This window comes from Brassica napus, chromosome C4 (genome assembly GCF_020379485.1).
Source record: "Brassica napus cultivar Da-Ae chromosome C4, Da-Ae, whole genome shotgun sequence".
Classification (NCBI taxonomy): Eukaryota; Viridiplantae; Streptophyta; class Magnoliopsida; order Brassicales; family Brassicaceae; genus Brassica; species Brassica napus.
The window spans coordinates 5,527,114-5,542,761 of NC_063447.1; the positions used below are offsets into that span (position 1 = coordinate 5,527,114).

Consider the following 15,648-nt stretch of genomic DNA (forward strand, 5'->3'; position numbering starts at 1 on the left):
AAATATATTGATTAGAAATTATAATAGATCTCAGAATGTGTCAAATTTAAAAACTTTTTCAAATGTTAGTTATTATTTTAGATGGTTTAATAGTCTTTAAAAACATGACACATATGCTTATAAAATTTTCTCTATTGCAAATACACCAACACATAATTATTGCACTACCAACATTTTTAAGGAAAAAGTACTTCCAAGATTTTTCTAAACATAACAATATATAAAATTTTGAAATATCTCAAAATTATGATAGTTAATTTGAAATGCAGTTTGTATAATTTTAAAATATAGAATAAGATATAAATATTTGTATATTTATATTTGAAAAATTAAGTCTAATTAAGGACCCAACAAAAAAAGTGCTTTACACACAAGTTTAATTCTTTAAACGATTTAAGAAATAGTTCTTATATATAATTTTATATAATAAATTAAAAATAGTATATATTATTATTTAGTAAATTGAGTGAAAATCATAAACATCTACTATATTTAAACTAAATCTCGTTGACACAAAAAAAAAACACGAAATCTCACAGCCGTGGGTTTAGTCCGTTGAAATCGGTATTAGTCAATAGGCGAACCCACAAAATCCAATTTTAGTCAACTAAAATTGAAGAGACAACGCGTATGGTCAAACGTCAGGCCCATAAGTGGCCCACAATTTAAAGCCCAAAACAAGCAAAGACTCGGGTCGTTATTACAGAACAAAAACATATTTAACGCAAATTTAGTTGGCGTTGTCGGATTCTCATTGTTTTCGCTCTCTCTCAATCCTTCTCCCTCCGATCTGCCTTGTGCGTGCGTTCGTGCTTGCGTACGTACGTACGTTTGCTTCTTCAATGGCGGCAAGATCCTTGTGGAGAACCCGTACAAAGCTCCTCGTTGTTGGTTCCGCCGTATGCGGTGGTTCCGGCGCTGCCTTTATTGCTTCCTCCGAAGATCCCTCGCGAACTCTCAAGCTCTGCACCAACATCCCTGTCCGCCTCTTCCGAAACACCGTAACAGCTGCCTCCATCGCCTTCGGTACAGAAAATTTATCAAAATCCAAATTTTCTTTAAAAAAAGAAAGAAATACAAACTTTCTTATATGATTCGTATTACTTGCAATGCCCTTTTATCCTTATTTACAATTTGATTAGTTTGTAAATGAGATTGGTTTTACATCTAATGGCTTTTGTCTGATATCTACGTTTCATCTGTTTCAATCCGTGAAAACTGGAACTTTGTACGGTTCTTGAGTCATATGACTTGTGTAGAAACCGTTTGGTACATTACATAAGAAGTAACTTTGTATATATTGGGTTTTGTGTTGTGTAATAGATTATGAATACTCCTTGTCGGGTTTGGCTGAGGGAAGCAATGAGATGGCTAAGGTCAAACATGAAGTCCACCTAAGGTCAGCTCAAAAGCTTCAAGAGCTCTGTTTCAAAAATGGAGGAATCTATATCAAACTCGGCCAGCATATAGGACAACTAGTATGTAAAAGCTATGCTGCTCTTTATGTTGTTGTTATGTAAGTTTCTTGGATATTAAGAGGAAATCTTACGTGCTTTTGCTTTTTAATGTTTCAAGGATTATCTTGTGCCTGAGGAGTATGTTCATACGATGAGGGAGTCTATGTTGAACAAATGCCCTGTCTCTTCGTATGAGCAAGTATGTGAGGTTTTCAAGAAAGAGGTTGGAGAGACGCCAGACAAAGTATGCGCTTCTTCTCCTTTATACTTATATAACGTTAGATAAACACACACTTAAACGGTTCGTTATCTGTAGGTATTTGCTGAATTTGATCCTGTTCCTATTGCAAGTGCTTCCCTTGCTCAAGTTCATGTTGCTCGCACCCACGCCGGGGAAAAAGTCGCTGTCAAGGTACTCAACCGAACTACTTTTACCTTTACATGATTCAGAACAAACTTGTTAAGAGTTTATTTTTGTGCTCACTCCATTTGTTATCTTGAATCTATCGTTTGCAGGTTCAACATTCCCATTTGACAGACAGTGCAGCTGCGGATACTGCAGCTGTTGGAGTTATAGTGAACACCTTGCACCGGATATTCCCATCATTTGACTATAGGTCCAGCCTCTTTCTCATTTCCTAGAGAGTCACAAACCATCTCTTACAATAGCTTATACTACTGTCTCATGTATGCAGGTGGTTGCTAGATGAAATGAGTGAAAGCTTACCAAAGGTTAGTAGTGTCTTTAGTTGATGATTCATAGCATTATATATGTTTAAAAGAGCCTTGTATTGCAGGAACTAGATTTTATGGTTGAGGCGAAAAACAATGAGAAGTGTCTGGAAAACTTTAGGAAGATCTCTCCCCATATTGCAGAGTATGTTTATGCTCCAACAATCTATTGGAACTTGAGCTCCTCTAAGCTGTTGACTATGGAGTTCATGGATGGTGCTCAAGTGAATGATGTGGCTAAGATCAAAAAGCTTGGGATTCAGCCTTACGAAGTATCAAAGCTAGTAAGCTGTTTGACCTTTGATCTTTAACATATCATGCAATCTTCTAAATATTAGTCGGGCGCCTAGACGGACTTATGCAAATCGGTTTAAACCATTCTAAATCGGTTTAACAATTTAAGTTTGGTTAATCAATATAAATTGGTCTAAATCGCTTAAATCAAGTAATAATGTTAGTTCAAAATTTACAAAGTTGTCTCATTTCTTTTTTTTTCATTTTGTATATCCAATTTTTATAATTTATCCAAATAATTTTATAATTAAATCTGAAAATCAAAATATCTATCGACTAAGTGCCACTAGGGATGTCAAAATGAGCTATAGCTCATGATCTGGCTCAGCTCAACTCGTTTTTTCATGAGCACGATCTCTATAATTTAAGCTCATTTAATAAATGAGGTTAATGATCGAGCTTAAATTAGATCACGAGTTATATGAACGATCTTTGATGAACATGAGCTGACTCATGAGCTTGTTCATTTTATACTTACAATAATATATAATATATTTTATATATATTATATTTGGATAATTTCTATTTTTATGTAAAAAAAGATAATTTCTATATTTATCATATTTATCTTCTAAAATTAAAATGTCAAACTAAATATTCTTAAAAGATAATATCTATATTAATCATATTTATCTTCTAAAATTAAAATGTAAAACATACATATAAGACACTGAAGATGAATTGACTCAAGACTCTCACGAAGTATAGAGATTTGGATCATTGGTTTTGCTTTAATTTAATTTATATTAGGTGTTGTTTTTTTTTATTTTTGTCATGTGTTGGTTTTTATTTAGTATTTAATATTTATGTTTTGGATTTTTTAATATTTAAATTTTGAACAATATTGTAGAAGTTATTCTATCACTATTTGATTTTATTATAATTATTTTTATTTAGATCACGAGTTAACTCATTTAACTCACGATCTAGATGATCTGAGTTCGAGTTTACCTATTGAAGCTCATATAATAAATGAGCTGAGTTAGCTCATGAAAGAGCCGAGCTCACTATGAACTGAGCTAAGCTGAGCGAGCTAGCTTATTTTGACACCCCTAAGTGCCACCTAGGCTCCGAATAATCTTCTACTAAACGCCTAGTTACCGCCTAGCTATTTATAGAACATTGATATCATGAATAATAGGAACTGGCGTTAAGCTCTTGTTTGCAGGTGAGTCAAACATTTGCAGAGATGATGTTCAAACATGGGTTTGTGCATTGTGATCCACACGCTGCCAACTTGATTGTTCGTCCTTCCGGTAAAAGAAACATATACGGCAAGCAAAAACCACAGTTAGTGCTTCTCGACCATGGCTTATACAAGGAGCTTGACTTCAACACAAGATTCAACTACGCTTCACTATGGAAAGCCCTGGTCTTCTCAGATGCCAACGCCATCAAGAAACACAGTGAAAAGCTCGGAGCTGGAGATGATCTCTACGTGCTATTCGCTGGGATTCTTACAATGAGACCGTGGAAGCAAGTCATTGACACGTCAGTGGATCATTTAGTCATCCAAGGCACTAAAGAAGATAGGTCAGAGCTGCAGATGTATGCATCACAGTACTTCCCTCAAATCTCGGAGCTTCTCAGGAGGTTGCCACGTGTGATCCTTCTGATGCTGAAGACAAACGACTGTCTACGGTCTGTTAACAATGAGCTGTTGCAAGGGTCGTCGCTTGAGTCGTTCTTGATCATTGGGAAAGTGTCTTCAGAAGCGGTTTTGGAAGCAAAGTGGTCGGAGAAGAAGTCTTTGATGAAGTGGTTGAATGTTTGGCTTGAAGGATTGTCTGTGGAAGCAAGGCTATGGGTGATGCAGTTTGCACTTTGGGTGTTACAAGTGAGAAAAGCATTAACACTATAATATATATAGTAATAGTATTATCATGAATACGAATATGTTACAGCAAATTATAAACACACGTATTCTTTGCTCTTGGTGTATCCAGGAGTGACATTTTATCATTCTTTGTATACGCAGGCTATTGTTGTTACCAATAAATTTAATGTAAACTATGAGATATACATTGTTTGTAAGGTGTGAAAATGCTTTTCATGACCATTAAATTAATTTTAAAGAAGGAAAAAAAAAACTTGTTACATATTATTCTTGTTCTTTCAAGATTCTCTAGTGTTGATGTATTGCTTCTTCAGCCACAACCAATCTTAATTTACCATCGTTTCACTTTCCTATGTCAAATCATGAATGCTATATGTTTACTATAGATATACTAGAGAATTAACAGTTTTTCTTTAGAGATATAATTTCAATTTCTATGTGTGATCTCTAGAGAAATCGACACTAATATATGGTAGTTTCACTCTCCGATATTAAAACCTCTAAGAAACAAATCATGATTGCTATATGTTGAGACGATGTAGTATATGAATGTATATATGTTGAATCTCTATATGCCATAGCCTCTAATGCTATATCATAATCACACAAAAAAATCATGATTACTAGCTTCATTTACGATAAATTTTAAAAGTAATTTCGTAATTCACGTCTTCAATCATTTGTTTTTTATAGGTTTGGTGGTGGCAAGTTCATGGCGGTAGCGGAGATGGTAGTAAGATTATTCATTACATAGAGTTGTTGCCTAGAGAGAATCAAATCAGAAATTAGGATTTCAAGTATGAGAGAGAGTTCATATCTAGAAATGTCTTGAAATTTTAAATTGTAAATCCGGGCAGATTATTGATATTTTGCAAAACTAAATTGTAAAATTATTATTTTTAGTTGACTCAAAAAAGAAGAAGTTATACTCGTTTTAGTTGTACTAGTTATACACATTCTAGTTGTATTCGTTTTAATTGTTTTTTTCGTTTATTATTATTTTTAGTTGACTCAAAAAAGAAGAAGTTATACTCGTTTTAGTTGTACTAGTTATACACATTCTAGTTGTATTCGTTTTAATTGTTTTTTTTCGTTTTTGTGAATCTTTAGCAACATTGAAGATGAATTTCGATTCAAGATGATAGAGAACTGATTAAAGAAGAAATTTGATTGAAGATTCTATTTTGTTTTGAAAAAAAATGAGTTTTAAAAAAATGATTGATGGAAAAGAGGGGAAGAAAACAACCGGCAGATAATCACAATGATACTCAGGATGAACACGTAGATCTTCATGCGAATCAAAAGACCATGATCAACTGGCAGATAATCATAATGATGCTCAGGTGAAAGAAAATAATGAACAAGTGGACCCTCATGAGAATCAAGAACATGATCAACAACGGCATATATTATAATGATGTTCAACAAGTTCTTTTGAATCAGGAAGAATAGAATAATGAACAAGTGAATCATCATGAGAATCAACTTCAAGCTTAACCTCAACCTCAAGTTCAAGCACCTAAACCACTTCAACTAGATTTCTTCGTCTTGGAGATCCAGAAAAGATTATAATTCAACTAGATTTCTTCATCTTGCGTGATAATTCAACTAGATTTCTTCATCTTGGAGATCCAGAACCGGAATAATGACATTTTTATTGTTGAACTTTTGTGAACTTGAGCGCACAATAATGACATGCCTCGGTTTCGAATTTACTATATATTAGTTGAATGTTCTCATTTACTATACACTAGTTTCTATTAAAAATGTTTTTGATATTAACTAAGAAAAAGATTTAGAAGAGTTGGGTTGGTTTTTCAGTTAGGTGGATACGGATTTGAGATTTAGTGGTTAGATCTGAAAAAAAAAATGATGGGTTAAAAGAAACATTTTGCATCATTTTCATGTAAAAAATAATGCCACTTAAGTAAATGAAAATAGTCTCCTCCTAAACTCTCTCTCCTCCTAAACTCTCTCTACAAGCGACGAAAAGTAGATCCACTCCAGCTCCGGCCCGGACAACGCGTGACGGCGCGTACCGGCGTCCGGAGGCGACTCCTTCTCTCTCAACCGCTCTTTTCCTCTTTGCTTCGCCGTGGTCTCCTTCACTCTCTCTGCTTTGATTGTGTGCTCAGGATCTGGAAGGCTCCATAGATCGTCTTTTCTGCAGGAAAGATCCGGCCTTGACGAGTCTTAGCTAGGTTTTGGAGTGTCGTCGCGTGTTGGGTGAGGGTCTCTGGCGGTGTTGTCGGCTTTTTAGGGCAACATTATTGGTTCTACAAAATTTTGTCCTTAGAATAAATTAGTATTATTTTTTAGTTAGGGACAAAAGCTTAAGGACTTTTGTCAATTTGTTGATTATTGGTAAGACAAAAAACTAGACGTTTTAATTATTATACAAACTACATTACTAACGAGCTGAAGAGAAAGAAGTTTACCTTCAACTGTGGAGGAAATGGTTGTTTCTCTTTGATCTCCTTGCTAATACAATCCTGGTGATCGAACCTCACCTCACCTAATAACCTCGGAAACATAAAAACACACATCTCAGTTTCATGAGATAAACAACAAATAATCACACATCTCAGTTTCATCGATAACAAACACATTTACCAAATGCGAAGAACACATTACACATCTACTGAATCGATAAATTTATCTCACCTCACGTACACAATCTATATCACAACTATAATCTTCGATCGAAATCCCTAAATCTACACGATAACATCACATAATACCACTATCATCTAATAACCACACTCTCAAAGACTAAAGAGACGAAAATATATGATACGAAATCCCTAAATCTATTGCAAAGCAAGCAAATCAATCAAAGTCTAAATACATGCAAACCTCGGCTAAAGTAGATCGAAAACATAAACGAACTACATGCAAATCATAAGGAGGGGGAACACATACCCTTTCACCTTCGAATCACAAAGAGAACGGTTGAGAGATCCGCCAAGAGAACCGCGGAGAGAATCGAGAGAGAAGGAGATGCGCCGAGAGATCGATGGTGAGAACCGCCGAGAGATGCCTCGGGAGGAGATCTGTCGAGAGGAGACGACTTGGGAGGAGATTCGTCGACGGGAGAACCGTCACGAAGGAGATGTGCCGTTGAGAGCAAAATCGCCCTTTCGATCGCCGCGACAGAGAAGGAGAGAGACGAGAAATGTCGATCTCGATCCCAATACGATTTTGCCCTAACGAAAACTCTTCCACCATTCCCTTGCCGACACGTATCACCTAAGGACAAAAAAAAATATGTTAGCTAACGACAAAACGGACGCGTCCCAGCGTATATGTTGCAAATTTGATTTAAATTAAATCATATACTCCCTAACGACTAAAGATAACGACGGCGATAATGTTGTCCTTAGGGTTTGGCAGGAGGTGTCTTAAACCTTCTGTAGGGATGTTGGCAACTGGAGGCGTTTGGGTTGCTCTCTCTTCTGTTCTGGTCTCAGTCACCATGTGGTCTTAGCTAGGCAGTGGGTGAGAGGAGTGTTGAAGCGGTATTGTCGTTCTTTCTTGGCGTCTTGGATTAACGCTTGCCGTTTTCACTCTCGTTGGAGATTTTGAGGATTCTTTTACCTCAGAGGTGGGCTCTAGCGCTTGTGGTCGACGTGGTGTTGGAGCTTGTGATGCTTTCTCGTCGATTGAGGCTGTGCAGCAGTGTCGTCGTTAGTCGTCTATGGCTACTTCGAGGCTGATTAGTCTCTTCTCTCTAATTAGCTTGTTCTCTTCCTGGCGATTAGTTTCAGTTATCTGTGGGAGTCATGTCGACTTGCTCCTATCGGGTTCTCCACTCATTGCTTCACTGTGTTGTTGAATCGTGCCACCGGTTCGCTTTATGTCATCAAAGACTTGACCTTTCTTCGGTTCTCGAGGAGGGCGATTGGCGAGGAGTTCGGATGGTCCTTGTGGTCTGAGGAGCTTCCTCTCCTTGGTGGCTCAGTCGGTGTTGTCACTCATCCCAATGCCGCGGGTCTGTTCTCTCGGTAGTGTGGCAGTGCTATAGTTTTTGCAGGTCATGGAGTGTTAGCTGATTCTTCTTGTAGCCGACATTCCGTTCCCGTCTTCTTGCATCCGTCCATGATGAGAGGTCTTCATCGACCGCTTAGTATTGGGAGTCTCTTTCGACGCTAAAGGAGCTTGTACATGCGGGTGGGGCGATTTTCAAAAGGTTGTGTTCTAACCCCTTCTCCTTTACTGCTTGCGTGCAAATTGGAAGTGATGATTATAAGTCCGTAACTTACCGGGAGCTAGCTACTCTGGAAACGACGTGAATATTCCCGGCATCCGAGGCAACGAGGAGAACCTCACCTAATCACGGTCATCGTTGAAGGATGAGAACGGCATCCAGATTTCCTAATGATTCTAAAACGAGCTACCGAAATGTGTTGGGTTTAGTGGGTGGGCGAAGATGGTTATGTTTATGTTTTGATTTGGGAAATTTTTGTCGGGCTTGTAATCGGACCTTAATACCCGTTTATCGGGATGATTAATAAGAAATACTTTAAGCTTAAAAAAAAGAGCAGTTTTCGATGCCCTTAAGGCCGGTTTAAGTCACAGATGAAGAAACCAGTTGTTTATGGACATGAATTTTTTACAACTCATCAGTATTGACAGAGCGGCCAACGATTGAGTGATAGATTTCTCGACGTCCGGAGAACGCTCGACCGAAGAAATGAGTAACTAACAAGGAAGATTTTGTTCCCCAACTTGTTTTATTAACGGGCATTTTCGGGGACATATCAGAATTCCTTATCTTTTTAGTCAACAGCCGTATCAGAATTTGATCTGTTTATAATGTGATTGGCTTCTTGAAGCATAGTGGGGCATTATGGCAAAGGAATGAACAACTACTAATGGGCCGTATATGGGCTCGATAGAGTAAATTAGAATTTGGTTTGGGTCTTGTTTATTATATATATAGCATCGTCTTCTTCCTTGTTCTCTTCTCTTCTCTTCAGCGATTACTCCACGTACGATTCTGGGAATTCAAAACCGATAAGCTCACCGGGTAAGCGCTCTCTATCTATCCAGTCTATTGACTGTGCCGCTGCTTCCCTAGGATTTAGTTGATTGACTGTGTCTTGTTTGCAGGTTGAACAAGGAGCTAAAGTGGAGTTACCCTTCTGGCTTGCTCATGAGTTGCATTTGAGACAAGCTGTCTCCATCAACCTTCCTGCCTGTTTCGACCACAAGTATGTTGAGCTTACTGTACAATGTTTGGATTTGTATTCAACATCTTATTTTCCTAGCTCCATTAACTGTTGAAAACTTGAGATAGCCCTCTGAAGCTATTTCGTAGCTTTTATTTGTTGGATGCAGGACGAGGCTGGAAATACAGGCTGATGCAGCGTGTGTTGATCTTAGATCTCGATGTCCTTACTTCTACGAGTTCGGTTGCAAGCTACAGCCATTGTGAGTCCTTCCCCTGTAGTTGATCTTCCACTTGGTTTCTCAAGCAAGCTTAAGTTGTTATCGCATATAGATCTTCTTAATACAAGATTTCATTTGTGTTTCAGACCCACATCCCAAGTTTAATAAGGCGCACATGATGATAGTGAGAATAAAAGGAGACAGAGAGATCTTGATAAAAGCTTCACGTCTTACTCGTATTCACTCTCTTAACCATGAACGTTTCTTTTCAAGATAATCAAAATATATCTTCATCACACACAGTTTACAGCTTGGAAGGCATCATACCAAATACCTTTCTTTACAGCCTGGAATGCATCATAACGTCAAGACAAAGCTATTCCACAGTTTACTCCAGCTGGCACATTTGACTTAAATGTTTGTTTACTGTCATCCCCTCGCAAACTGATGGTGGGTGGAGCACCAACACTCAGTTTGGCTCTGAGACTCTGAAAGGAATGGCGCGGGAGAGATTTAGTGAAGATATCTGCAAGTTGCAGTGCAGAAGGAATGTGCTGAACCTCCAGGACACCAAGAGCCACCCGCTCCCGAACATAATGGTAATCTGTTTCAATATGTTTGGACCGACCGTGAAGAACCGGGTTTGCTGTAAGACAAACTGCAGAGAGATTGTCACAGTGAAGAACGGCCGGCTTTGGTTGTTTGATCTTCATATCACGCATCACAAACGAAATCCATGTTAACTCAGAGGCCGTGCTTGCAAGAGCTCGATATTCAGCCTCAGTGGACGACCGGGAGACAGTCGGTTGGCGCTTTGCCGACCAGGAGACAATGTTGGAACCAATCATGACACAAAAGCCACCAGTCGACCGTCTTGTCTCTCTACACCCTGCCCAATCACTATCACTATACGCGACAACATCCAAACCAGAGTTCTTACGGAAGTAAATCCCCATGGATGAAGTACCACGAAGGTAGCGAAGAACCCGTTTCAACAAATGAAAGTCAGCTTCAGTTGGAGAATGCATTCTCTGACAAATGAGATTCACAGCAAACTGAATGTCGGGCCGAGTGATAGTAAGATACTGTAACTTCCCAGCAAGACTCCGAAAGTAGCTAGGCTCAGGAAACGGCCGAGTATCTTCATAAACTTGATCGAGTCGCAAAGGGAGAGGTGTATGAACGTGATTACAAGCAGACATATTGGCATGGTGAAGAATTTCTTCAGTGTACTTGGATTGAGAGAGGAAAAGACCATAATCTGTACTCTGAGCCTGAACTCCCAAGAAGTAGTGCAGATTACCCAAATCTTTCATGGAGAATCGGCTACTGAGCTCAGTGATAAGAGACTTGAACAAGAATGGGTTTGAGCCAGTGAGAAGTATATCATCTACATAAAGGAGGAGAACCAATGTGTCGTCATTGTGATGATAAACAAAGAGAGAGGGATCAGCTTTACTGCAGACAAAGCCATACTCAAGAAGGAAGTTACTAAATTTATCAAACCAAGCCCGTGGGGCTTGTTTTAAACCATACATAGCCTTCTTGAGAGAGCACACATGATGAGGTTTAGTGCAATCTTCAAAGCCTGGTGGTTGTAGCATATAGACTGCTTCTTGAAGATCTCCATGAAGAAAAGCATTTTTAACATCAAGCTGAGTGATTTTCCAATTCTTTGAAGCGGCTACAGCAAGAACTATCCGAATGGTAGAAGTCCTAACCACGGGGCTGTATGTCTCTGTAAAGTCTACTCCTTCTTCTTGATCAAACCCCTTAGCAACTAACCGCGCTTTAAGTTTATTGACTGTCCCATCTGCGTTAAGCTTCACTGTAAAAACCCATCTGCAACCAAGTACATTCATAGTTTCTGTAGCTTCTGTTAAAACCCAAGTGTTGTTCTGATAAATCGAGTCTAGTTCATCCAACATTGCTTGATACCATCCAGAGTGCGCCAAGGCTTCAGCTATAGTCTTTGGTAAGGAGGGAATCGTCTTGCTTGCGACCAGAGCGTAACGTGGATTAGGTTTGCTAATACCAGCTCGTGATCTCGTCGTCATAGGATGACTAGGCTCTGCTACATCTGGTGAGGCACGAGGAGGTGATTGAGCAACCTCAGGAAGAGTTGTGGTGGATACTTCTCCTTCAGACAGCTCGAAGTCTTCCATTCCATGATCAGAACGAGTAGGAGTTGCAATTGGCGTATCTTGACCCGTTGTGATAGGATCATCCTGTTGAGGATACTCTGTAACTTGAGGATACTCTGTAACTTGAGAAGATACTGTAGGGAGATAAACCGGAGGGGCTTCAAATGCAGTACCATCTTGCCAAGCCTTAAGCAAACCAGAGTTGTATTTCACAAGCAGATGTTTATACTGTCCAGTGAATGGGAAGGTCTGCTCATCGAAGATAACGTGGCGAGAGATGTAAACTCGACCTGTTGGCGGATGCAAACACCTGTATCCTTTGTACTGAGGATGATAACCGAGGAAGACACACTGTAAGGAACGTGGCTCGAACTTGTGTTGAGCATAGGGACGCAAGCACGGGTAGCACGCAGAGCCAAAAATTCTGAGAAACGAGTAGTCTGGTGCTTTACCCAAGAGAACCTCTGAAGGGCTTTTATTGTTCAGAACAGAAGAAGGGATCATGTTGCTGATGAAGTTGACAGAGTAGAAAGCCTCAACCCAATATTTAAGAGGAGTGTGGCTTTGAAATAACATAGAAAGACCCAATTCAGTAAGGTGTCTATGTTTTCTCTCAGCAATACCATTTTGCTGAGGTGTTGAAGGACATGACACAAGATGAACAATCCCTTGATCTCTGAGATGATTGCGAAACCTGGTGCTCATAAACTCACCACCCCCGTCGCTCTGAAAGACTTTCAGCTTCTTGTTAAACTGATTTTCGACTTGTTTTTGAAAGACAATGAACACATCACAAAAATCAGACTTGGCTTTAAGAGGTATTATCCATGAGTAGCGACTAAAGTTGTCAACAAAGACTGCATAATACTTGAACCCTTGAACTGATACAACCGGAGAAGGACCCCACATATCACAATGTATCCGATCTATGGGTTCTTTGACACTAGACTCTGAAATAAAAAACGGAAGCTGAGTACTCTTTCCCATCTGGCAAGGTCCACAAATGGGAGAAATGCTGCTCTTATTGACTATGATTGCCTTGCTTTGCTTGAGGAGCTGAAGAATCTGGAAGTTCGCGTGTCCAAGTCGTTGATGCCACACCATATCGCTAGTTGCACACTGACGGTTTGAGAAGTAAGCCGCAAACTCCTTCTTCTCCAGCACATACAAGCCTCTATTTCGAGTTCCCATTGTCACCACCTTCTCAGCATCGAGGTCGATGACATAGACAGCATTAGAGTCAAAGAATACTCCACAGGGGTAATCATCACACAGTTTGGATACAGATAATAGTGATTTTTGCATTGAAGGACAGACAAGAACATCGTTTAGAGGGAGGCTACCTGTCTCAGTGGTGAGCGTTGTGGAACCAACGTGGGTAATCGGAAGGAAATTGCCATCAGCCACCATGACATGCTCAGAACCATTGTATGGAGTAGTATTCTGCATCCGTGATGTATTAGGAACCATGTGAGCAGTGGCACCTGAGTCAGCTATCCATTCCCTGCCACTAGGATCAGAGACTGGAAAAGCGGACAAAGCATGAGGAACGTCGTCACTCTGATAAGAGTTATCAAAGCGGTTCCAGCAACGAAGAGCGGAGTGGCCGGTGCGGCCACATATCTGACACACAGGGCGAGAGTTGTTGTTGTTATTGCCACCACCAGAGTTGCTGACTTGTTGAGTGAAACCTCTTCCACGAGTTGAGAAGCCACCACGACCAGAGTAACCACCGCGACCACGAGAATAGTTGTTGCTTCGTCCTCTGTTCGAGTTGTTGTAGTACCCTCGGTGAGTCTGGAAAGCCATGTTGGGAGTAACATCTGATGTTGCTTCATACGACTGAAGACGAGCATCAAAACCAGAAACATCAGAAATCACATCGTTCAGAGTCGGAGGAGGGATTCGAGTCATGGAGCTCTGAACAACAGTGATGATTGGATCATATTCTCTTCCAAGGCCATTGATAAATGAGAAGATCTTCATGGATTCCTCTATGGGCTTCCCAATGGAGCTCAACTTGTCACAGATGGCTCGAAACTCACGACAGTAGGTAGTGAAGTCTTTGCCTTTCTTAGTCATCAACTGGAGAGACCGTCTGAGCTCAAACTCACGAGCAATAGAACTCTTGTTGTAGTTGTCAGCTAATGAGAACCAGACATCACGAGACGTAGATAGACCATGTACTGTACCTAGGACTTCCTCAGTAAGTGTGCCAAAAATCCAAGAAATGACGAGTTGATCCGTACAAGTCCAAGCTTCAGAACGAGGATTTGGGGCTTGAATATTGACGTTGTCAACCACGGTTGTCACTTGCTCCGGCGGAGGTGGAATCTGGCCAGTAGCGAAACCCAACAGCTTCTGACTGCGGAGAAGAGACTCCATTTGAGTCTTCCATAGGAGATAGTTGCTGTCACTTAGTTTAATGGTAACAGAACTTGTAATGTGAACACTTGTGGGAAAAGGGTATGGATCTTGCTCAGCCATGACAGCACCTGTTAGGGTTAAATGAGCTCTGATACCATGAGAATAAAAGGAGACAGAGAGATCTTGATAAAAGCTTCACGTCTTACTCGTATTCACTCTCTTAACCATGAACGTTTCTTTTCAAGATAATCAAAATATATCTTCATCACACACAGTTTACAGCTTGGAAGGCATCATACCAAATACCTTTCTTTACAGCCTGGAATGCATCATAACGTCAAGACAAAGCTATTCCACAGTTTACTCCAGCTGGCACATTTGACTTAAATGTTTGTTTACTGTCAGATAGTTCATTGTGAAGCGTTTAGGAATAACTTTGTCAGTAATAAGACTGGTTTGGTCTCTACTACACCTACTTGATTTCGCAGTTTATGTGTCTCTCTTTGATCTGTGAACAGAGCAGCAGATAGAACGATTGGAATCTTGCTATCGACTGCGTTTAAAATCAGATACAAGGAGAGGCTGATAAAAGTATACACTGCAGCTCATATAACAGCTTCCAAGTTCTTGCCACTCTTTTAACCAAAGAAGAAACAAACTGTACTTGAACCCTTTTAAACTCTTCTTTTTAATTTAGTTACCATCTTCTTATTCACCTGAAACCTCCATTGTTTGTGTTCTTTTTAAGTGTACGAAGCAGCTCACTTGTCAATGACAGCCTTCAAGAAATGGAGAACAGGAGGAGGTCCTCGTTTCCCGAGAGCTTCAATACTCGGTAGAAAACGCAAGGAATCTTATTTAAATTAAGGTCCCCAAAAACTCTTTCTCTATTGCTATCTTTATTCCCTTTGATGATTCGCGCTGTTTGTGTGTTGTTCCCATTGTCATATTATTTAGAATCATATCATCATACAATAGTGTTTTTAGTGATAAAATATCTCAAAAGATGATGTGACAACAAATAAAATAGGTTCTCTTTTGCTTATTGCGTTACAGAACACATTAGTTTTGGTAGAACTGATGAATCAAATTTAGATATGTATCGGATAATGTTTGAACTTAGCAACCACAAAAATGTATAAATACTATTGCTTCAATCCCAATTATATGAAGATTATGTACATGGGTGTGCAGGGAGGTGTTGCTCAATTCAAATCACAGCAGCTACGTTAAAACTTAAAAGGCACATACTCAAACATCTTAATTAGCACCATCACAGGCGTCCATTTTCAGTGTCAGCTTTTGTGTTTACGTTGTATTGTTTGCCTTGGTCGTAGTCGCAGCAATTTAATAGACAGACGAACAGGGCCTGAAACATAGTCATGTGGCCCATTCATGTTCTTGAATGGCTCTCTCAAATGTTCAT

At 39.5% G+C, this 15,648-nt stretch overlaps 1 protein-coding gene and 1 long non-coding RNA gene across 2 annotated transcripts; both read left to right on the top strand.

Annotated features, from left to right (window-relative positions):
• Window positions 1-697: 697 nt before the first annotated feature.
• Window positions 698-4,587, top strand: LOC106397879 (putative ABC1 protein At2g40090). Its single transcript, XM_013838507.3, has 8 exons — window positions 698-1,026; window positions 1,324-1,478; window positions 1,576-1,701; window positions 1,774-1,869; window positions 1,974-2,074; window positions 2,153-2,189; window positions 2,255-2,473; window positions 3,652-4,587. Exons 1-8 carry the CDS (start codon window positions 843-845, stop codon window positions 4,342-4,344), a joined length of 1,611 nt encoding a protein of 536 aa, XP_013693961.1. The 5' UTR covers window positions 698-842; the 3' UTR covers window positions 4,345-4,587.
• A 4,550-nt stretch (window positions 4,588-9,137) lies between these two features.
• Window positions 9,138-9,897, top strand: LOC125585062. Its single transcript, XR_007321916.1, has 4 exons — window positions 9,138-9,349; window positions 9,433-9,533; window positions 9,661-9,753; window positions 9,858-9,897. It is a non-coding gene; the product is annotated as an uncharacterized LOC125585062 (long non-coding RNA).
• The last annotated feature ends 5,751 nt before the right edge of the window (window positions 9,898-15,648 follow it).